Raw genomic sequence first — 24,360 nt, forward strand, 5'->3', positions numbered from 1 at the left:
GGAAAATTACAATACATACATATATCTTATATATGTACTAGAGGCCCAGTGCACAAAATTCATGATGGGGGAAGGGCGGTATCCCTCAGCTCAGACTGCACCCTCTCCTATCTGGGACCCCTCAGACATCCCTCTCACAATCTGCGATCGCTGGCTCCTAACCACTTGCCTGCCTGCCTGATTGCCACTAACCACCTCTGCCTGCCTGATCACCCCTAACTGCCTCTGCCTGCCAGCCTGATCGCCCCCTAACTGCTCCCCTGCCAGCCTGATCGCCCCCAACTGCTCTCCCCTGCTGGCTTTATTGCCCCCTAACTGCTTGCTCCCTTGGGCCAGCCTGATCTCGCCCCTAACTGCTTGCTCCCCTGTGCTGGCCTGATCTCACCCCTAAATGCTTGCTCCCTTGCCAGCCTGATCTCCCCTAACCGCCTCTGCCTTGGCCCCCACCACCATGGCTTTGTCCGGAAGGAAGTGGGACGTCTGGAAGAGGTCTAGTTGACCCAGTCTAATTAGCATATTACCCTTTTATTAGTATAGATTATCTGTAATGTATATGCAATACATATATATGTACACACATCTACACATTTACATCTACATGTATATACATACACATGCAGTATTGTTTTGGTCTCAGGACTATTTATATTTTTGTTTCACAAAGTTGTATAGAAATTTTCCTCTCAACTAGAAGAGTCACCCCTTGATAGAGGCTCACTGGTGCATTTGAGGTCTTTCTTCTCTTCGCATCAGCACAAGCTTTATGAACAACAGATGTTGAGCTTTTACTTGAAGTGAAATTTTTCTTTAAGCAACTGGCAGGTGTGATAAATCTGTGTAATTTGTGTGGTCCTGACATTGTTTTGTTTTTAAAAGACATAGGGCTTTTTAATATCTTGCAATTTTTAAACAAACACATTTCAAGGAGATGCAGCAAGTACGAAAAAAGTGATTTGCCATGTTTTCGGGTTTCTGTGAGAAGGCACCATATATGATAAGCAAAGAGAAAGACAAAGTGGCTGCATTTTGTCTTAAATTCTGACTGTGGTCCAACTCCACTGAGGCTTTTTTTGTTGCTTGATGAAACTATTAAAAAAGTTGGCCTGCCAGGTTGACTCAGAGCTCTCAACACCAAGCATCCCTGCACCCCTCCTTCCTCAGGCATTCTTTTTTTTTTTTTTAAATATATTTTATTGATTTTTTACAGAGATGAAGAGAGAGGGATAGAGAGTCAGAAACATCGATGAGAGAGAAACATCAGTCAGCTGCCTCCTGCACACCTCCCACTGGGGATGTGCCCGCAACCAAGGTACATGCCCTTGACCGGAATCGAACCCGGGACCTTTCAGTCCGCAAGCCAACGCTCTATCCACTGAGCCAAACCAGTCAGGGCCCTTCCTCAGGCATTCTTGCAGTGACCTGTACAGACAGCTTCCCCTATGCTTGCATTTGGAAATTTGCCCAAACTTCTGTTCTGCAGGGTATTTCTCAAGTTTATCTTGGAGAAGTTCATATTTTACACAAGAGTAGTCACCTGTGGGGCTTCACTGGCAGGGGTAAGGGACAATCCCAGAATTTACCAGCCTTGCACTTGACCTCCTACTGTGACAGGATAGAGAACAGACATAGTGGGAGGGGTAGAGTGGGGTTAAACAGTCCTAGCATCAGCACTAATTTTTAGAACCTTTAAAAAGAGATAAAAGAATGTTTTGTTTTTTTTCAAGTCTTGTAAATCGTGCCTTTTGGGAGAACAGCCTCTTGAGGCTTCAGGCTCTCCATGTATTCCTCTCAACTGTCTTTTGTGACTCACCCTCCCCATGGCTCTCTCCTCCATGCTCACCTATGGCCTCCCACTGAAAATACAAAACCAAAACACTTCTCTTGACCATGCCTCCTCCTATGATACATAAATGACAGAGGAAGGGAGAGGGAGAGAGAGAGAGAAACATCGATGATGAGAATCATTGACCAGCTGCCTCCTGCACGCCACGCACTGGGGATTGAGCCAGCAACCCAGGCATATGTCTTGACCAGAAATCGAACCATGACCTCCTGGTTCATAGGTTGATGCTCCATCACTGAGTCATGCAGGCTATGATACCACCTTTATTTATTCCACCTCATCACCAAACCCATGTTGGCACCCATTTTTCACTTCCACAACCTCGTCTCACATTTGTATTCAGCTCACCACAATCCCCACTTCTCATAATGCACTCACTCTTTCTTAGAACCTAAGATGTCCTAATACTGCCCCGTCTATGGCCCTTCCTCGGTACTCCCAGTCTTTGACTCTGCTGCAGTCTTTGACGTAGCTGACCTGCTTGTTTGAAGTTGTCTCCTGGTATAGATTTCAGTCTCTTGATTTTTCTTATCCCTTTCTTTTTCCATCTGGTAAAATCCAACTAGAGTGTAAGGGCTCAGCTCAAAGCTCCTGTGTAAAGCACCCTTATCCTTGGTCCGTAAGCAGAATTAATCTGTACCTCCATAGCAGTTTCCTTATAGTTCTTTTATACCATCTTGTAATATGGCGGTTTTCATGTTAGCCGCTAAGCTTAAGGAGTCCAGGGTCTAGTAGGGTTAATAATATCTTACCCATTTGTTGGCTAGCCATCAACCTGGCTAGCATTTTGAAACTTACACACTCTAGGTCTAACCCAGTGCTAATATTCTATGACTTTTGAATATTACTTAACTTCTCTATATATAGAAAACTAGAGGCCTGGTGCACGAAATTTGTGCACAGGGGGCAGGGTGCCCTCAGCCCAGCCTGCACCCTCTCCAATCTGGGACCCCTTGGGCGACCCCTCTCACAATCCTGGACCATTGGCTCCTAATCGCTCACCTGCCTGCCTGCCTGGTCACCCCTAACTGCCCCCCCCCACCCCTGCCGGTCTGATCGCCCCAACTTCCCCCCCTGCTGGCCTGGTCGCCCCCAACAGCCCCCCCTGCTGGCCTAGTCGCCCCTCATGCCTCCCCCCCCTCCCCCCCACCAGCCTAGTCGCCCCACACAGCCTGCTTGTTCAGTCGTTTGGTCGTCCCTCACTAACCCCCCTGCCGGCCTGGTCATAGGCAGCCATTGTGAGGGTTGATGGTCAATTTGCATATTACTTCTTTATTATATAGGATAGTGTATGTTACAGGTTAAGTACATGATACCAGCATCGTGTGTCATTCATGTCTTGACCACTGTTCAATTTCTAGTGCTCAATAACTTACTTAGTAGGGGCTCAATAAATGCGTTGAATGAACAAATGAGTCAATTCCTAGAAACTGATGAAAGACTGACTTAGGTATAGGAAAAGTAGAGAACAAATCCCTGTCTTTCAATTTTTTAAAAATTCTGTCCTTGAAAACACTGTACGTGTACTGAACCAACCTTGTGTAGCAACTGAAATTACCTTCTTCAACTGCTACAGGTAATTATCAGTTACATCTGTTATATGCAGTGTTCTCTACTCCACAAAGCATTTCCTGAGCAACACGAATTAGCACACGTTGGCATGTGTAGAGCAGTTAGGTCCTAGCAGCAGGCTAGTCATTCTGTAAGATACAGACCTAGTAGCCCGTGTAGAATAGCTTCTGTAGTAGCCTGCGACCATTACTGCTAGAATCTGGACAAGTACTTACCTGTCCTGACTAGGCAACTAACCAGCAGCAGCATCCTACAATCAGAAAACATAGAAGAGTGAATAACTGAATGTTCTCTTCGATTAGGGCCAATACCTGAAAGAAATTGTCTATATAGGGCCAAATTAGATACAAACTATGATATTATCAATGCTCTTTTAAGTAAATTATACTGGCTTAAATAACAATAACTGTGATGATACAAACACCGAATTTGCTTTAAAGTCTTTATTATCCTGAATATAAAAGACAGAAGTCCTCTTAGGATATAACAGAGTTCTTTATGTGGAAACATTATTTTTTTTTACAAGTGAAAAAATAAATACCTTTTGGAATAAAGGCTTATATGCTAATATGTGCCATAAAAAAGTAGAGTTTTAATATCTGACAAAATGTCTGTGCAAAGAAACAAATGCTTAAACACATTACTGCTACATTAAGGCAATATGAAAAGTATACTCAGAAATCTCAGTAAAGTGACAGTGTAGCTTTCTAGCTTTAACTCAGCTAGTATTGCACCCAATACGGTCATCTAGGTTTCCCGACGTCCTAGAGAACCTACAAGCTGACCAACGTCCAAAATGCCCAAGTGGGAGTGGAAAACATGGCTACGAATATAGAAACAAAACACCTGAAACCCCTCTAAGACCTAGAGAGAGGACAATCACAAGTTAATGCTTAAGCATTTACAAAAAAAAAAAAAAAAAAGCATACAATATTTAGATACTTATAATAAGGCTGTGAAAGGCTTGATGGCTCAAGCAAAAGTGACCCCTGGGTGAAGCTGGGGTAGAGTGCTTGGGAGAACGGAAGAACACCCTTGTTTGTACTCCACAAAGCTTCCTCTCAGTGAGCAACACTCTCCTTCCCCAGGAACATGCTCCCTTTCTGATCTTAAAATATTCCCCCAACTCAAGAGGCCCAAGGAGTGCCGATTCCTCCACTGAAATCTTTTAGCCAAATTGGTAGCATTTATATTTGGAAGCTTGTGGGTAAGGAGGGGTGGAAAAGGGACAGGAAGCCACCCACATTGAGTTACCTGTTTTCTACTAGCCTGACTGGTTTAAATCTGACAACTTGGTTGTCAACTTTTTAACAGTCAGATGATTGATTTTTAAATGTCTGCCTTCTAATCATTCTTGAACAAGTTACAAAAACAGAAATGACATTAAAACGATGACTATGTCTTTTAAGAAAAAATTTCCTAATAAAATGTTCAGAGCTCTGTGACCATACCAAAAAACAAAACAAAAAAGCCCCCCCACCCCGCCCCAAAGTAACCAGGTAAATTCTTAAAACCAATTCTTACAAAATTGGCTGCAGGTAGGAAACTTACCTTGGGATACATTAAGAGACTTACAACATCACTTCCTAAAAGGTACCCACTTTTTGGCTATGTTGCCACCTAATGACATCAGAGGTTTTACTTATTCCTTTACTTGATCATAAAAAGAATGGAAGTCCGAGGAATGTGTCCATGTTTGAGCTCTCCCTGGTCCCCACCACTGGAGCTGCTGATGGCATGTTTTGGTGGTGAGGAGTGTTGTATTCTTTTTATTCTTCCTTTTTTTAAAAACGTTGCATGGCAGATGGGTGTTGGAGTATTTATTTTCTCCACAGTCTATCATCCTCCTAGTTCGTAATAGCGCAGCTCATGGAAACACGGCCTGTGCAATAAGTGCACAACAGATCAGATGACGGTGAGGTTGAGGAGACTGGTGTGAGTTGGAAGATAGACGTGCTGAACATGCTCTACCCGCGACCTGCAGACAGGACACGACTGCAAAAGAGAAGCCAACAGTACCTGTTAGGTGGATACCTCCGAACCTGTGGCACCCAGTACATTCTGTTCCTAAATAAGCTGCGGTCACAATTGTTTCTAGCTTTCAACTGGTAGAGATCTTAGTTTTCCAACCAGTTTGAAAGTTTATACTTTACAGGGGATTAAAAACAAATATTATGAAAAAGGATAAACTGAAGGAAATGAGGTTTTTCGTCAAACTCTAAGCAAGGCACAATGAGTCAAGTGATTTCCAAAGACTTCTTGCTGTGCAACGAGGCTGCGGTCCCCACACAGGCAGATTGCCCCCCCACCCCCACCCTGGCAGCGATGCAGGGGTTTCGTCCAGAGATTGTGTGCTGGCTCAGCTAGCTGACGCAGGCCAGCGTCACTTGCTTGATGCCACCAGGCCAGCGAGTGTGGCTCTGCTCCCAGGCCCAGTAAGCATGGCCCTTCCTAGACCAGAAAGGGAGCCTTAGGCACGTGAGCAGAAAAAGACAAATCTAGGACCACACCTGGGGAAATAATTTGTCACAGCAGCACTATCTACTCAAGGACACAGGCATTCTGTTGGCTCATGTAGCTCTCAAAACAGCTCTGAAATGAGCACTTTCTGAAGGATTAGCCGTTACTTAGGACTAGTTTTACATAAAACCATAGTGAAATTTAGCAAACAGTTCTCAGAAACGAAAAAAGTTAAAAGAAATTATCCTAAGAGGAAATATAAGGTATAAGAAAGGAAAAAAAAATACTATATATGAGTTGCTTTTATTTTTTGAATTAATACTAAAATTAGTTCGACTAGCTAAGTAAGAGCCACTCCAAGGGGTCCCTAGAGGCAAATGCAGTAATAGGAATAAATTAGTTATAAATAATCACAAAGTAAACAACCTACCCATGGGTAACTGAGAGTTAACTATAACCCAAAACTCTTAAGTATTCTTTCTCAAATATCTTAAGTAAAGACCATCCTCTCAAGTGTCAGCAAATGGGAGGCAGCGTGACACAGAAGGGGGAGCCTGGGCCAGCCCTCCAGAGGCTGGATTCCAGCCCTCAGCTCAGCACCAACGAGATGCAGCACCTTGTGAATCTGAGCTTTGCTTCCAGCACTTGAAAAGAGTCCAGGGCTTAGAGTAATTACACTGTGGAAAATAGTACCCTAATCCAAAATGTTTCAAAGGGCAATGCCTTTCAAGTCCCCGAACACAAAGACCCTTCCAGGTGCAGGTGGACATTCCCGGTTTGTATGTTACCCAGCCAGCACCTGGCAGGTAGCAGTGGCTCACTATGAACCAGAGGGATAAGTGAGGCTGTGGGGAGAGCAGGCCGACGGACCCCTCACCTGGAGCTGGGCTGCGCAGCTCTCACAGCACACAGTGTGGCCGCAGGGGCAGAAGGCGGAGTTGATCTCCTCCTCACAGCACAGCATGCACAGCATGGCCTCCTTCAGCTTGCGCAGCTTCTCCTGCAGCACCCGGGTCTGCTGGCAGCTGAGGCCCTCGCAGCTGCTGCAGTTCATGCTGCTCTCCGAGGCCTTCAGGGGCGAGCTGGGAGGGCTGTGCTCGCTTCTGGAGACCAGGTCCACCACGCCGGCATTGTACAGAGCCCTCCTGGCGTGGTCATACACCTCCTTCGATGTTCTTTTAATGTCGAAGACATACTTCTTGCCGAGATTAATGTTCTCATTCAGAAACAGAGATGCCAAGTGGCCCTTCAAGTCTCGACTATACTGCATCATGACGGCACTGGTCACTGTATCACACCTGCAGGGAGATTGAACAGCCACTTTAGCACAGACAAGCCCGCCATTCCTGAGATTCAGACCATCGGACATTGCTGGGACGCAGAATTTTCATGTCAGCAGACATTCAATATTCCTACTTGCATGCTTGAAAGTATATACTTCCAGTTTCATGAGTGCTAAGGATAAAGCAGTCATAAACGTCGGGGACAGCGAATGTCCCCTCCACCTGCAAGGACATGAGTGATAGACAAAGCAGCTTGTGGCAAGAAAAAGGACATTTTTCTTTGAAGTGTTGGTTTTATGTTAAAAATTCCTACAAATTTTGCCAAAACCGGTTTGGCTCAGTGGATAGAGCGTCGGCCTGCGGACTGAAGGGTCGCGGGTTCGATTCCGGTCAGGGGCATGTGCCTTGGTTGCGGGCACATCCCCAGTGGGAGGTGTGCAGGAGGCAGCTGATCGATGTTTCTCTCCCATCGATGTTTCTGGCTCTCTATCCCTCTCCCTTCCTCTCTGTAAAATATCAATAAAATATATTATAAAAAAAAATTCCTACAAATTTTCCATCCTGTTCCACAATTTGCATGTCTATTTTCGCATAAAAAAAAGCTCAGGGTGCCTGCCAATTAAATTTCTTAGCTCCAATTTTCCAAATATTTGTGGGAAACTCTACTTTAAATCACCCTCTGTAATGAGGGTATCAAAATTGTTATTAAAAACCCTTTAGGATCACAGCTCTGCCAGAAAGGAGAGGACTTAGGTCATCCTGCTGGGAAAGGGCAAAAGGCAGCACCAGGGCGGTGGGGCGGGGGTGAGGGGTTGGGGAAGGTGTGTGTGTCGGGGGGAAAGTGCTGAGAGGAGGTACTGGGAGGAGGCAGGAAGAGGTGAGCTGGGGAAGGGAGTCTGTAGTGATACACATGCACTTTCTGTGGGAAAAGCAGGACGATGTTGCTAAGGACTCCTCTGCTATAGGAAAAGTGAAGTGTTCTAAAGCAGCTGATTTCTTAAATTTGGTACACGGTCTACTGACACAACACCACCAGAAACTGAGGGAGCCTCACTGCCACCTGCAAACCTTAGAGCTGAGGATGGACGCTAAGGTTAACTGCGGTACGTGCCTGTAGAAAGCATGCGTCTCCGTGATTGCTCGGTAGAGCCCGCTGGCAGCCCTGGTGCTGATCATCTTAAACAAGAGCACGATGCTGTTCCCAGACTCCTTGGTGACTGTCAAGTACACATTCTTTCCCGACTGGGTGGCCATCTGCACCACGGGGTACGCTATCCTGGGAGACAGGAAGAGAAAAGTGAGCAAGCCCAGAGGAGAGATCTGTCATCGCGTGCACCTTCATAGGATTCTCTCTCTGTGCTCATGCCCCAATAACAAAATCAGGTGCTCATTCAAGTACTCGATTCCTAGTTAGGAAGGCAACTGTGGGTCAGTGGAGAGAAGTGGTGGAGCAATTTTTTTTTGGGGGGGGGGGAGAGGGGTGTGTGTGCGTGTGTGTATAGATAAAAATGAGATTTTTTATAGCAGTGAGCAACTTATTTGAAAAAAAAACATTCAGCCTGTCACATCAATACACTTGAGTTAGTATTTTAAAAAATAGTTATCAAAGCCTGAATAAAATGAATGCTTGTACCAAAATGAAACACTTCCATTCCTAAAGGATGACTGTTCAGTAAATCCCACTCCATGTTCATGGTTAGAGCTATGAATGTATACATATATGTAGGTCTAAAGAATTCAAGACTTGAATTACCTATTAATTGGGGTAAAGTCATCTTTACAAATTGAGATTCCTTCAGGTCCAACCCCAATGAGGAGCTTCTGCCCTTCGCTGTCCCTCACAGAGTGCCATTCGATGCCGTAGTTTTCCATCGCCGACACGATCTGCAAGACCTGGTATTCCGCCGAGGCCTGGCTGGTCCCCTCCAGCTCCTTATGCTTTGCAACAATGCTGCAGGCCACCCAGAAGGCAGAGAGGTACACAGAGAGGTTAACTTACGCAGCCTTTAGAGAAAAGTCCATCATTTTCATTAGTGAATTCTACTGACACTGTCATTTGTGAATCACAATAACTTAAACCTGTATGTTACTGCTGTTTCTTTTATTTAGCAAATTTACTGTAAAATACTTCCAAGACACTAGTCAAGATCTTGGCTATTAAATATTCAGTAGAAAGACTATTGGGGATGTTGGATGACGGTGAATTGGAAAAATTATGAAAATCTCTAAAAATATATGTAAGAAATTTCTATGTAAGAACTTGTTATGCATTTGTCTACATTTACTTGGTAAATTTCACTAAAACATAGCATTGTAAGAGACTGATTATATTGTTTGCAACTGAAAAAAGACAGGATTTATTTGATCTACTGTGGCAGATGCCCTCTAATCTAGATCCCCACCTATGGGTGCTCTCCCCCTTGGAAATGTCCTTCCCCTGAGTGTGGGCTAAATCGATGACTTGCCTCTAATAAACAGCATATGGCAGTGATGGGATGCCACTCACTTCTGAAATTAAGTCATAAGAAGACTGTGACTTCCATCTTGGTGTTCTCTCTTGCTCTAGCTCGGGTTGCTTGTCCTGCGTGAAGCCAGCTACCACATAATGAAGAGGCCCATGTGGCAAGGAACAAGGCCTGCTGACAAGCCACCTGAGTCAGCCTGGAAGCGGATCCCTCCCTCCTCCACCAACAGCGTAACAGCAACCTCATGAGGGATCCTGAGCCTGAGAACCCAGCCATACAGGACCAGATTCCTGACCCACAGAACTGGGGGATGTTTATTGTTTTAAGCCACTAAGTTTTGGGGTAACTTGTTACTGAGGAATAACTAAGACACCTGTGTTAGGTGTCCTGGTTTAATCCTCGCTGGGATGAAGAGGATTCCAGCATATAGGACAGGCTTTTGATTTTAGGAAATTTGCAATCTTAAAAGGTCAGAGATATTTTTTTAAAACTCCTGTTATATAGCATTTTATATAAGGGCATTTATTTGTGTGAATTATATGCTGTGTTTATAGGTTTCTCAAACAAAAGGCTAAGAATTTTTTGAAAATAACTGGTTAGCCAAAACCGGTTTGGCTCAGTGGATAGAGCGTCGGCCTGCGGACTGAAAGGTCCCAGGTTCGATTCCGGTCAAGGGCATGTAACTTGGTTGCGGGCACATCCCCAGTAGGAGGTGTGCAAGAGGCAGCTGATTGATGTTTCTCTCTCATCGATGTTTCTGACTATCTATCCCTCTTCCTTCCTCTCTGTAAAAAATCAATAAAATATATATTAAAAAAAAAAAAAAAGAAAATAACTGGTTAAATCGGACAACTGTCTAGTCTTAACCTCACAAATTATCTATACATACCATAGATTCATTTTCTCCTGGAAATGCATATACAGTTGCTAGGTCTATGGGCACAAACACCAGCTTTAACTGCAGGCTCACCTGTTCCAGGCTGCACTGGAGAGCTCCTTGGCACACAGCTCCTCGTAGCTGTACTTGGCGGTGTTCTGGTTGAAGTCTCCAAACTTGGTCTGGGCCAGGAGGGCGCTGAGCTCCACTGCCTGCTCTGGGGAGCATTGGAGATGGCCGGCCAGGAGGGCCTCCTTGATGTGTAAGAAAAAGATATGCCTACGAAGCAATGCAAGAATGAGGTTATGCTGGGAACTTTATATCAAACTCAACCTGCTTAGCATTTTCACAACCCCTTTTAAGTATGGAAAACAGCAATTTAAAAAGCCACCCTTAAAATGCTTACATTGAAAACCTTTTTAAATCACGAGTATCCAAGTACAATAAGTCTAAAGACTAAGTTCTCTGGAAGAAAAAGTATAACCCAAACAAAAACAAATCTAAGACAGTTTGGTAATATTCAAGTTACAAAATGTGAAATAATTACACCCAAGTTTCTGCATTATAGTTTTTAAAAAGAAATTACTGTAATAAGAAAAAAACTTTATCTTGATATGGAATCGGTAGCTTAAGCTCCTCACCTTTATTGAAATGACCCCCACATCTCTACTTTTAGCCCAAACTTCTCTCCTAGGAATCGGATTAAAATGTCCAGGTGCCTGTAGATTTCTCCACTGGGATGCTCCCCAGTCTCCCAATTTTAGCTCATTCAAACCAAACTCACCATCTCCTTTCCCAAGTCTGCTTTTCCTCCCAGTGGAAGCCACAGTCTGATTTGCTATTTTTCCCAATAAACTCACTTTTGACTATTAATCTTATTTCCACCTACTTGCTATTTCTGAAAACTCTTTAAATCCAGCTCTATTCTTCCCACTTTTACCTCTCCTGCCCTACTTGCACCTTTACACCTTCAGAGACTTTACAAATCCTCTAAGCGGATCTCGCTTCTAGACTCTGAGCTGATCCACTTTCTAAGCTGCTTGCTCTGGCATGTACTTGTCATTTCTCTGCTCAGAATTCTTCCAGGGGTCCCACGGTTTCCGAAAAAGCAGGCTGTCAGCATGGACCGAGGCTTCTCCACCCTCCTGCCCCACCTTCCTACCCATATCTCCTGTCATTCCCTCTAGCCACTCTGCCCGGGGAAAGAGATACTTCCTCTCCCTGGAAAACCCAACTTGTTCATGCCCGTATGGCCGGTCTTGCTGCTCTCTCTGTCTTGAAGGCCATTCTTTCTTTCCCCTCATTTAGCTACCCTTTCATCTATATCACTCGAAAACTATTTATTCCTCTATTACGGCATTTGACATATTCTAACTTCTTAAGTGCCTCTAATATCAGAGAGCTCCATAAGTGCAAGTAAAACTGCATATAGTCTGTAATTAGTTTATATTAATTCCCACCTAAGTTTCATCCCATTTGACCTGCCCTAATTCTATACAATAGTATCTTCTCCATTTACTAAAAGGTCTGCCATACTCAGAAACTCGTGGGAAACTTCAGGTATTGTTGACTGCTAACCCACATTGCCAAAGATTCTCAAGAGAGCATACGAATGTCCACAGACAGATTGGCCTAGGTCAGTGGTCAGCAAACTGCGGCTCGCGAGCCGTGGTTTACAGCTCTGTTGACTAATGAGTTTGCCGACCACTGGGATAAGGGCTTAATCACAAGGAACAACAACAACCTGTAATTATTGGAATCAAGAGTCTAGGTCAGTGGTCGGCAAACTCATTAGTCAACAGAGCGGCAAACCGCGGCTCGTGAGCCGCATGTGGCTCGTGAGCCGCAGTTTGCCGACCACTGGCCTAGGTTATAAAATTGGTCTCTGGCAAATGTGTGAGTATAACCTCCCTTTGATGACTTGTTATAGCCTCTCAAACTAAGGAGTTGTGACCACTGGCAAAGCTCTGAATACTGTTCAGAACAGAGCTCAAATCAGCTCCCACCTCAGCTGGATACCCCATTCCTGCCCTCAACACTGCTTTTATTCATATACTAGCCCGTGTTTGATGTTCCAGGTAGAGGGCGCAACATGAGCTATGCAAGAAGGTGCGACTAGAAATATGAGGAGGAGCTCTTCTGAGAGTCTTGTCAGGTTGACAAGAGCCATTAATCTCCCGTTAAGAACTGTTTAAATTTAATGTTCCATGCCTTCTATAATGACAGAGAAATGTTTAAAATGATCAGATTCTGCCAAATACTACAGTTTTTTCCCTTTATTCCAAGTCCCTATGAAGAAGTCACAGTAAGAATGCGTAATAGCAATGAAAGAAGATAAGCATGGTTTTTATTAACCCAAACATCTGCTAGTCTTCAAAGTATTTCTGACATACTGCTAAACTGAGAGGGGTTCCCTACTGGGGCAAAGAAATAACCACAGAAATAACTTGCTTTAAAACAGCTCTCTGAGGACTGAGGCCTAACAGCCCCATAAACGTCAGTGTCACAACACAATGTCAGCCCTCTGAAGGCTTTTCAGATGACGTTCAGTAAACTTCACCTTGGCTCATGCGCCTCTGTCTCTGTACTCCTCGGGGGCATGTTAGTAGAAATGAGATCTGAATATATGCTTATATTAAAGAAGGAAAGACGTGCTGAAAGGTTGTAAGGGTATCACCACAAGCTAACTCTTGAAAGTGTCTTTTAAGGTGTTTACCAAGTATCAAGTTAGAGACTCATTTCTGCTTTATTAAAGAGCAAGTATAGCTTGAAAGAGTTTCAAAATCAGTCCAATTTCTTTTTCCAAACTATGCATGCCTACTTCTGAAGAGACCGCTGCCAAGACCAGAGGCGAAGCAGCAGGCACAAAATAGTAACAGGTGGTCGGCAGCCCGAGAGTAATGCTGGTCCTCTCCCGGCCTGTGGGTCGGAATTAAAAAAGGGGTTAGGACAAGTGGCCTTTTCTACACACTCCACATTCCAGGCTGGACGGCAGTCATTACCCTGCAGGGTAGGCAGAACTCTCCTTACTGTTGACATAACTTTCTGACAGGGCCCTGCCTGCATTTTTCAGTTTCACGGCTACAAAGCAACCTTTCATTTCAAGTCAACAAATATTTGCTGTGCATTCCCTCTGTGCCAAGCCCTACGCTGGGGTTACAGGGTGAACAGTCTGACTGTTCCTCTTCAGATGAAACTTACAGACTTTTAGTGTGAAGGAACACATTCTGGCTTTTGGTGGCCACTTTATGCTGTCCAGGAGAAGCACACAATGGAGCAGTGACAGCAAAGGTCACCAGCTGTGACAAGCCATCAGCAGACTATTTAATGTGCTCTTTCCAAGAGGGAGGATGGCAGAGCACGGAGACATGTTTCCAATAAGGAACCCAGTGATGGCTCAATAGTTAGGGACAGTTCTATTACTTTATCTTGAACCATCGGGCCTGTAACTGTCTGGCTCATGGATTTCCCCCCTCCGTTTTTTTGTATTGTGTGAAAAGTTACCAATAATATCAATAATAAGCAGATGTGGTCAAAGAAGCCATGCCTGCAGTGAATTATTTTTACCTCAAGGTCAAAAGTGGTTAACATATCTAATTTAATTTAGGCTACATTCTAGAATCACAAACAGAATAAAAGCTTTTGGAAAAAACTCTTTTCTTTGTCTTAGCAAAGGTCTATGAATATGTCCCATAGACATAAACTCAAAGTGTATTTTCTAAACATTCCCTGGTTACATCTTAAAATTCATGATTCTTCAAGTTTTACCCAGTTACTAAGAAAATGGATATATTCAATACTTGGATAACATTTTGGGGGCCACAGTGAAACATCCTGGATAACTCATATCTCTGCATCATGGGTACATATGAATTCCTACTTACTGTAGCATTATAGAAGATTAAAAAGTGAAGTGAATATAAGGATATACCAAATTTTAATTAAATAAAAGAATCACATATTCTTGATCTATTTTTGTTTCAAAGTACTTCAAATTTCCTCTGTTCTAAAAATTAATTTATTTCCGTAGCTTTAAGGAATTAAGGCATTTATCTTTTACGAATTGTAACCAGAGAATCTTCCTCTAAACACTGGCTTGACTGATAAAGAAATCACCTGAAAATCAAAGTAGAACTTTCTGCAGACCAGTTGGGAGTCGGGAGTCGTGTATCTGCTCATCACGGATGGTTACTCTCAATTACTGCCCCCCAGGCATCTTTCCAGTTACATCATTTTAAAGAGCTTTTTGTCACACAAATATAAGATAACTATATCTCTGCACTATTAAACTCAAAATTTAAGTAACTAACCTAAAACATCTTTCAAATGGCTAACTAGCTATTTTTAAAAACTCTTTAGTGCCAATAATTGAACTGTATTTTTGCCTCCAAAGACCTGACTGACCCTGGCCATCTGTTATTAATGGTTGGTTTGCCCCTCACCTAGTTAGACCCCCATTGAGATCACCAGTATGCCTGCCTCAGTCCAATGAGTCACTTAACCACCATCAGTTTATTTTAAACCAAAGACTGCCAAGTTATACTTTAAAACCATCAAATCAAAACAGAATTGCTGTAAGAGTTTTTTGTTTTGTATCTTAAATTCCAGGGAAACAAAAATCATTTCAAGAAGGACCATAGGCCTAAACATAAAAGCGATAACCATAATGCTTAAGAAATGAAACAGAGGAGAGTATCTTCACGACATGGGGTAGGCAAAGGTTTCTCATAACAATCAGCAAAAATTACAAAAGAAAAAAATGGATAAATTAGACTTTACCAAAATGAAAACCTCTACTCATCAAAAGGCATCAATAAAAGAAAATATAGTATTTACAAAACACATATCTGACAAGCATCTGGTATATGTAAAGAATTTGCAAAGCTCAAAAATAAAGGCGCCCAGCCGGCAGGGCTCAGTGGTTGAGCGTCGACCTATGAACCAGGAGGTCAAAGTTAGATTCCTGGTCAGGGCACATGCCCGGGTTGTGGGCTGGATCCCCAGTCTGGGGCATGCAGGAGGCAGCCAATCAATTATTCTGTCTCATCACTGATGTTTCTATCTCTTCCTTCCTCTCTGAAATCAATAAAAATATATTTACAAAAATAATAAATAAGGCAACAACTCAAAAATGGGTAAATGACTTCAACAGATAATTCACAAAAGATGTACAAAAGGCCAAAAAGCACACGAAAAGGTGTTTACTACCACGAGAAACATACATATTAACCCTGAAGGCGGGGAGGGATGTGGAGGCACTGGACTCCAATACATTCTCGATGGAAGTGCAGAATGGCACATACAGGGTTTTGGGAAGAGGTCTGGCAGTCAGTTATACAACTAAGCGTCTGCCTCCTCTATGATACAGTTATTTCAGTCTTAGGTATTTACTGCAATGAAAACACATGTCTAACCCAAAGACTTGTACTTGAATGTTTATAGCAGCTTTATTCATAAGAGCTAGAAAACAAGTCTTCATTAAGAGGAGCATAAACAAACAATAGTATATTCATACCATGGAATACTATCCAGAAATAAAAAGGAACAAACCACTGATATATACACTGGCTTGACTCATAAAGAAATCACCTAAAAATCAAAGTAGAACTTTCTGCAGACCAGTCGGGAGTCGTACATACAATGTGATAGATCGCATAAATTTATGATGAACAAAAGTGTGCACACTGCATGATTCCACACATGAAGCAGGACAGGCATAATTAATCTATGCTAGAAAAACATACCACCCAGTTGTACAGCCGGTGGGTGGGGGAGGGTGGGGACTGACTGCAGAAGGGCATGAGGACACTTTCTGGAGTGATGGCAATATTCTAAATCTTGATAAGGGTTTGGACTACACAGGCACATCCACTTGTCAAAAACCCATTAAATGGTGCAATTAGAATTGATACATTTCATCATAAGTAAATTTTATATCAAAAGGAAAAAAAAAGAATTGTAGGCAAATATTGAGGTCTAGTTAATGGTATACATACTGAAATATTTAGGGGGAGGTGTACTTACACCCAATTTATTTTGAAAAGCACCAGAAAGAGTGATAGAAGGTAGAGGGATCAATAAATGGATAAAAATGCGGTAAGTTAAGTAAAGTAAACTGTTGATAGTAAAATTTAGAGCATTGGGTGTTCACTGTAAAAATCTTCAACTTATCTGTATGCTTGAAAATTTTCATAATAAAAGACTGAGGAAAAAAATACTAGCGGAAATCCCTTAGGGTCTAGAGGTTCAGAATTCAAATGAATAGCTAGCTATACCTAAAATGAACCATCAAACCTACACTTCATGGAAGGCTTGCAATTGAGAAACCTGTCACAGCCAAATAATTACGAAGTCAGGTCTCCATTCAGGCTTAAGGAAATCCTTCTCAAAACCCAAAATGCAAAATGGGAATCACTAATAAATTTGCTCCTCCTTGAGATCCAAGAAGTTAAATGATATGGAGGTGGAGGGGTGGTGCTGGTGGTGAAGACATTCCCAACTTCAAAAGTGATTACAACCCACACCAGAAAAATACTATTACTTGGAAGCCTAAAATCTGCATTTCTAAAGAATATGATTACTCACCATAGATATCTGTCCTTGACAAACAACAACTCAGGCACTCCTACAATCTCTGTAACAATCTAGATTAGTGGGGAGTGCTGGCAGGCCCAGGAGAAGTCTGGCATCAGGCTGCAGTAGGATACAACTAAAGATAAAGACACCTGGTGCCCCTGGAGCTATGCACCTCTGGGCATCCTGAGTCTGACGCTAAGTGCCAACTAAACCTTCAAATTTTATTTACAAATTATATGGTCAAGATTAAAAGTTCAGTTTGATTACATAAACACTGATTCCTCAATGTTTTTTGGAGATTTCATATAAATATACTAGTATAAGTATCAGAAATCCATAAAGAGACTGAATGAAGGTGCCCAGATGGGAGATCTGTGGCTAAAATAAACATATAATAACACAAACATCCTGTATTCTGAGCAAAAAGAAAAACAGAGAAGTTAGAATTCAAATTAATACTTTCTTTGGCAATATCACACATGTCTGTTTTTACTATTTGTACTTTCCTGGAGCCTTTTTATGTTTGGGCATAAAAAAAATACCACCCAAAGAAAACAATAAACAAATGGCCTCTAGGGTGAGGTGAAGGGGGTGAAGGAAGCAAAAGAATGCTGAACACAGCAAATTCTTAACAGAGAATAATCACTACAAACATATTTTAGTGGTGAGATTTCTTTTAGTCTCAAACTCCTCAGTTTATAGAAGCAAACTGGCAAAACATTTTAATTTCTATAAGAAAATGTGTATCAGCAATATAAGCTAACCTGATTTTTATTTATTTCCAAGTTCTGAATTCATTGACTCAACAAACATTTAGGCCATTGCTAGACTCTGGGGATACAACGAGGATCAGCTTTCATGGAATTTAGGTTATTAGAGTGGCTGACAATAAACAAATTGTCACATTAGTAAATGCAGCATTATATGCTCATTAAATGCTATAAAGGAAAGTTACACAATGTCTTGGGAGAGTTTAGCCTCCTGAATGGGACTGGAGGTGGTTTTCCTGAGCAGTGGTGACTGAGCTGAGGTCTGAAGGCAGGTGGATTTAACCAGGGACAAGTCACTCATCACTTGCCCTAATCTCTGGTTTTGAAAATGTTGACAAAATCTGGTCTGAATTGCTATGAATACTCAAGGGCCTCTGAAAGGCAAGAATTTCAAAGATTATTATTTCAGACCTACTTCCAGAATACATTAGTTTCACTTTTAGTTTGAATCCATAGCATGGCAAACATCTGCTGAAAATACCTGCTGTCTCCATCTCTGGAATGTGCCAGCTGAATCTAAACAAGACTCTCTGGTTACTTTCAGATTCAAGAGCAAACATAATAATCTGTGTAAAGAACCAAATCTAAAATTAGGCCAAATCAGAGACCAATGAACTCTATGTATCAACCGTAGCAGACACGTGATAGGTTTTTTTCTGTTTTGAGAGAAATGTATTGGGGAAAATTATATAGAGAGGAAGCAGAAGCAGAAACAAAACAAAATAAAAACACACAAACCAACAAATCCATTGCTAGAATAGGCTTTAGAGACAATCTAGTCCCAGGCTTTCAACTGAGATAAAGAGCTGTCTCAGTCTTAGAAGTCGGCACACACTGGTAGTTGGTGGCAGAGCTGGACCTAGAATGCAGGGCTTCTGCCTGGACCCCAGTACCGTCCTATTACAAACAGGCTTTCCTGGCTGTCAAGCTCACAGCAGCCTCCCTAATCCAACGCAAATATATTAACTGGCCCCCAGTCAGGCCAGCTCTATTATGAGCAGACTACTTTAATTGTCCACCGAGGACAACTCAGCCAGGATATTTCAGTACCACTTAATAAACAGGCCAGACACTTTCAGTACACTAAGTGTACCCTGATGACTTGACTTGGAGACAGTAAACAATCACCTCTCATAACTGGACTGGTAAAACTGAATTTACTCACTACATAAACACATCTATTTCATTTTTTGTGTTATTTTATATGAATATTTTATAATGAATAATTAAACAATGAAAAGTTTATCAACCAGCTTTATCTTGCTAACATAACATTAGGAAAAATAAGTATTTTTGTTCTCTAGTATGATGCACATAAAAACAATGCTAATTGTAACTAAACTGGACCCAGTATAACTTCTGGTCCCAATTAAAAGGTACAAATGCTAATTACAAATCACTTTTGTTATTAAGGCAGAATGCTATATAAACTATAGGTGGCATTTTCTTAATATTCTGTGTTTCAGACAACCCCACAAAAACAACTAAAATGCACTAACGTTTTTTTAAAGATTTAAAAAGGAGCCTGAAACCTGGTCATGTGCCCTGACCAGGAATCCAACCATAACCCCCTGGTTCATAGGTGGAGGGTCAACCACACTAGCTGGACTAAAGATTTTTTAAAATTGACTTTTAGAGAGAGAGGAAGGGAGAGGGAAAGAGGGAAACATCGATGTAAGAGTGAAATGTCGATCAGGCATTGAGCCCACAAGCTGGGTATGTATCCCAACCTTGAATTGAACTGGCAACCCTTCAGTGCACAGGACGATGCCCTACCAACTAAGTCAGAGCCACCAATAGTTTAAAAGTAAGTCAAAAGCCTAGATCACACTAATCCCATATAATAAAGAGCTAATATGCAAATGGTCATCATGCCCTCATGCTGTCATGCCATAATGGCTTGGACACTCAACACTGGGGAGAGAGGAATGGGGACCAGCCAGGCACAAATGAGCTCGCAAAAGAGGAATAGGGACCAGCAAGGGTGCGGCCCAGGAAAGGGACAAGCCACTTGCCCTGCTGTCCCACCCACAGTCCCGGGCGCCAGCGGCTGTGCCTGCGGCCCAGCCCATGAGAGGGACAAGCCGCCTGCCCCTCAGTCCCCAGCAGCTGCCCCTGAGGCCCAGGAGAGGGACAAGCCACCCGCCCTGGGGTCCCGGGCACCAGTGGCTGCACCTGCGGCCCAGGAGAGGGACAAGCCGCACATCCTGCAGTTGCAGTGCCAGCGCCTGTGGCCCGGGTGAAGCCGCCCGCCCAAGTTCCCCTGTGGCTGCGGCCAGCCCAGGCAAAGCTGGCCTGGGTCCTGGGTGCCTGCGGCCAGCCAGAGGGAAGGAAGCCTGGGTCCCGGGTGCCTGAGACTGGCCAGAGGAGGGAATCCTGGGTCCTGGGTGCAGGGCGAGGCAGAGGCGTTTAGGGGCGATCAGGCCAGCAGGGGAGCAGTTAGGGACGATCAGGCTGGTAGGGGAGCAGTTACGGGCGATCAGACAGGCAGACAGAGGTGGTTAGGGGCAATCAGGCAGGCAGGCAGGAGAGCGGTTAGGAGCCAGAGGTCCTGGATTGGGAGAGGCAGTCGGATATCCCCCGAGGTTGAGAGGGTGTAGGCCCGGCTGAGGACCTCCCCCCCACCCATGCACAAATTCCGTGCACTGGGCCTCTAGTCTATATATATAAAAATCTAATATGCAAATTGTCCCCTCAGGAGTTTGAACGGGAGATTGGGAGTTCGATCACTTGCTATGACCTATGCTGACCTCCAGGGGGCGGCACAGAACAAAGGAAGGCCCTGGCCGGCAGCCAGAAGGCCCCGATCAGCCCTGATTGCTGGCCAGGCCTAGGGACCCTACCCATGCACAAATTTTGTGCACCGGGCCTCTAGTTTTTCAGTAAGATTCCAAAAGGATCTAAAATCAATTAAAATGACATAGTCTAACTAGGTAGGTACATTCTTTAGATATTAGGCATGAATCTCAAGAAACAAAGTCAATTGAGTCAATAAAATAGGAAATTTGATTCCAAGTCTAATTCACAAACTGTCTCTATTTCTTGTATGAATAAAATAATTCAAATATTAGAAAGCACAGGTAAAGACCATTTTATAGTAAAATTTAAAGTCTATAAGCATTCATTATACAAATGTATAATGTACTACAACTACAGTCATTGTTTAAATGATGAATTTGTTCCTCCAAGCTCCTGCAGATTTAAAAAATAAATCTGTGCAATCAAAATAGATTTGTATCTGGAGGCCCTGAAATGATTACAAAATCATGATAAAAGTACACAATGAAAATAGCAAAATATTGTGCATATATATATATATATATATATATGTTTTTACTTGATAGTTGGAACATTGAAGTGAAACAGAAGTTTTCACAACCCAGTTTTTAAGTAAACACACACACAAAACCATTCTGATTCACATAGTCAGCTAAAACATCCTTAAACATGCAATCACTTGAATATTTTGCAAGACATTTTTAGGTGCACTAAGAATTCCAATATACCAGTTACTTCAGAAACAAAATTAAACATTTATCTCACTCTTTAAAGCTCCACAACAAGGCAAAACAGAGATTTCAAATGCAAATGAATAGTATTTCAAAATATGTTTCTATCAGTCCTTGGGTAAACACACAAAAATATGACATGTTAAAAACTCTTAAGGTAAATTGCTTATTCATCATTACTCAAAGTTTTCTCACTCACATTTTTCATGTGCATGGCAAATTTCCAAGCCAAAGGGTAATGAAAAAAACATTAGAACTTAGACCAAAGTTTGCCATATTTAGAATTAGTTGTTTTTCTTTTTCTGACATGCCACTATAAGATTTAGGTCTCTTGCATATCAGCAATAAACATGAAACACTGGTTCCCAGTTTGGCTCATCCTTCAGAAAAGTATTACAGACAGTCCAGAGGAGAAAACATTTTCAGATTGAAAGGAAACCACATGCTCCAGTTGTCTACCACTACTGGTGGTCTTCTAGAAGTAAACAATCTAAACTCAACAATCACGTGTAACATATCTGTGGGTCAAAGTTGGATTACATTGGCCTTAAAAGAGTTGCCTTACTAAGTTTTCAAGAAACTTCAAAACTTTAAAAATTCTGCATGGACAGAGCTCTTTACTATACATTGTAATCTGACACTAGGTTGAAGAAGTTGACCAAGTTTAAGTAATCCAAGGGGAACTGTTTCCTGCTTTCAGTTAGAATGTCTACAATGACCTATAATAACCTCTGAGGCAGAGGTTACCCAGGGGTATTAGATGCTACTGTCTGGAAGTCAATTGGGTTCTCTCCCTCTCTCTCTCAGCACTAACCTCAAGTATTTGTAAGAATTCATCCCTGTTCTTGCATTGTGTATAAAGAAAGGCAAGAGAAACCACAAGCAGAGTTGGAAAATGTACCTCAGGCCAACTACATAGCTCCCTCTTCACTTCAATAAAAGGGCTGTGCCACAGAAAACTTCTAAGTTATCACCCAATTCACCCTCTATCAAACAAATGTGCTGTGAATGAACATCTCTGGGAAGGCACAATGACCTTTTCTAAGAGAACCAAAGGTTTATTTGACATTGGTTTATTTTAGCATCACTTTACCGAGTCTGCTCCTGTAAGATGAGATGAGGCTCCACGAAGAACTTGACTCTCAGTTTAAGCCGGTAAGGGGCTAGCCCATCCATCTGCTGGGAGATCCGGTTTCTCAGATTTAGCCATAAACTTTCACCTTTGTTACCCGTAAACTGCAGTCCAAAATAATCAACTTCTATAATTCCCAACCGCCTGCACACCTAAAACAAAAATGAATGCAGCATGGATGAGCACATGGTCCATGTAAGTCAAAGCAAACCTAAGGACTCCATGTGAGTCTAAGATTCCTGCCTACTTTTTACAGAGTTCAACAGTGTTACAATTTCTGTTGTAAACTGGAAGAACAAAGTTCCTAGGCTCCAGTAGTGCTAAACCACTAGGTGAAGTAGACAGGCTTGTCCTTCCTTTAATAGCTATGATGGCCAATGGCAGTAAAGAAAAATGAGTCCTCAAAAGTAGTCTTTCAGAAAAGCTGAGGATTACCATTTTCCTTCTTATTCCAATCATCAGAATTCCCTTCACCAGCACAATTGACACAGCTGATTTGGCAGCTTAGTATCTGGGCAATTTTAACCATCTGGACTCAAAAGAAAAAAAAAAATGAGGAAACACGCCACAAGTGTCACTAAGCTTTACAAGAGGTTCCCCAAACATCTCAGGTGTAGGAGGTTTCAGGGTACAGCGTTTCACTTGAGATCAAATCTGCTTTCTGCCATGCCAGTATCCACTGTTTGGAACCATTCCTCACTCTTAAGGAAGCGCCGCGTGCTTAAAGACAACTGCGGAGTAGATGACCAAAGCCTACAGTCCTCGAATCCCCAGCAAATCGGTCCTCGAATCCCCAGCAAATCCCGAGATGCAGGTGAATGGTCCATTTGAGAAGCAGGACACAAGCGCCTGGCTTGTCTGCCAGGCAATCCGGGACCTGAGACCTCATCTTGAGACGCAAGTGTCATTGCCAGACCCGCGGGGGACCAAACAAGCGGCATCATGCACACACCTGCGGCAGGTGTGCTGGCCCGCCTTCTTCTGGGAAAGTGCAGAGCTGGAGGACTGGGGGTGCTGGATGGCCCGCCACCGCATGCGTCCTCGGTGCCCCCCACCATGCGCTCCCGGCGCGGCCGTACGCCACACGCCCGAGAGGTGGAGGGGGCAGGAGCCGGGTGCCTGGGGTACTCTGTCCCGCGCCGCGCTCCCCCCACCCCCGCCGCCGCCTCCGCAGCTCCGCCCGGCCCCTGGCAAGCGGTGCGCCCCAGCTCCTGGCGCTGCCACGAGGCCCCTCCACCTTAGAGGACCAGTCAGGTCCTCTCTTGGCCCTTCATCCTCACCTGGTTGAGGCAGTCCTCGCCGTTTGCTTTCGCTTCCACCTCCACCTCCATCAGCACCGCGTCCGGCCTCGTCACATAGCACAGCATGGCTGGGGCCGCCGCTGCCTCCACAGCCGCCTCCTCTTTGGTGTGCGCCGGGCTGCCGCCTCGCCACCAATCAGACCCAGTTCCGGGCTCGGCGAGGCTGGTCCTCGGGAGGCTGCCGCCCTGCAGACCGCCGCCTGCGCCCTGCGGCCGCCGCACCCTCCCGCCAGCTGGCTGTCCGGGTTTCCGCGGCGGCGCCGCACTCCAGCAGCCCGACTGCCTGCGCCGCGACAGGGACTCCTCTGATATAGCGGCCCCGCCCCCTCCGGCTGGGGGCCCCGCCAATCACGACGGCTCCGCCCCGCCTCCGCCTCCTCTGCCCCTCCAGCCAATAGCGGCGCCCGCTCAGTCGCGGCCTCACCTCCCAGCGCCGGCTGAGTTCCCGGGCCGCCCCGGGAGCTGGCAGCTTGCGGGCGCCGAGTGCTGCGGGAGGAGGGAGGCTCCCGAGTACACCCGCCGCTTCTGCCCGCTGGGTGACGCTGCACCGAGCCAGCGACCGCCCCGGGCTC

General features: G+C 43.8%; 1 protein-coding gene across 1 annotated transcript; it reads right to left on the bottom strand.

Annotated features, from left to right (window-relative positions):
• Positions 1-3,846: 3,846 nt before the first annotated feature.
• MYLIP (myosin regulatory light chain interacting protein) lies at positions 3,847-24,116 on the bottom strand. Its single transcript, XM_080656056.1, has 7 exons — positions 23,768-24,116; positions 22,449-22,639; positions 10,594-10,779; positions 8,912-9,109; positions 8,270-8,434; positions 6,753-7,173; positions 3,847-5,410 (listed from the first exon to the last, which is right to left on the bottom strand). Exons 1-7 carry the CDS (start codon positions 23,852-23,854, stop codon positions 5,321-5,323), a joined length of 1,338 nt encoding a protein of 445 aa, XP_080512182.1. The 5' UTR covers positions 23,855-24,116; the 3' UTR covers positions 3,847-5,320.
• Positions 24,117-24,360: the final 244 nt, after the last annotated feature.

Source organism: Plecotus auritus (assembly GCF_963455305.1).
Source record: "Plecotus auritus genome assembly, chromosome: 2".
Lineage (NCBI taxonomy): Eukaryota > Metazoa > Chordata > Mammalia > Chiroptera > Vespertilionidae > Plecotus > Plecotus auritus.

Excerpts from the sequence above, each read along its gene's own strand:
- MYLIP (XM_080656056.1), bottom strand. The coding sequence starts at position 23,854 with ATGCTGTGCTATGTGACGAGGCCGGACGCGGTGCTGATGGAGGTGGAG. Across the intron at positions 22,640-23,767 it reads GCGAGGACTGCCTCAACCAG|GTGTGCAGGCGGTTGGGAAT; the intron begins GTGAGGATGAAG and ends TTTTTGTTTTAG. Across the intron at positions 10,780-22,448 it reads ATCTTACAGGAGCAGACTCG|GCATATCTTTTTCTTACACA; the intron begins GTAAAGTGATGC and ends ATTGCTTCGTAG.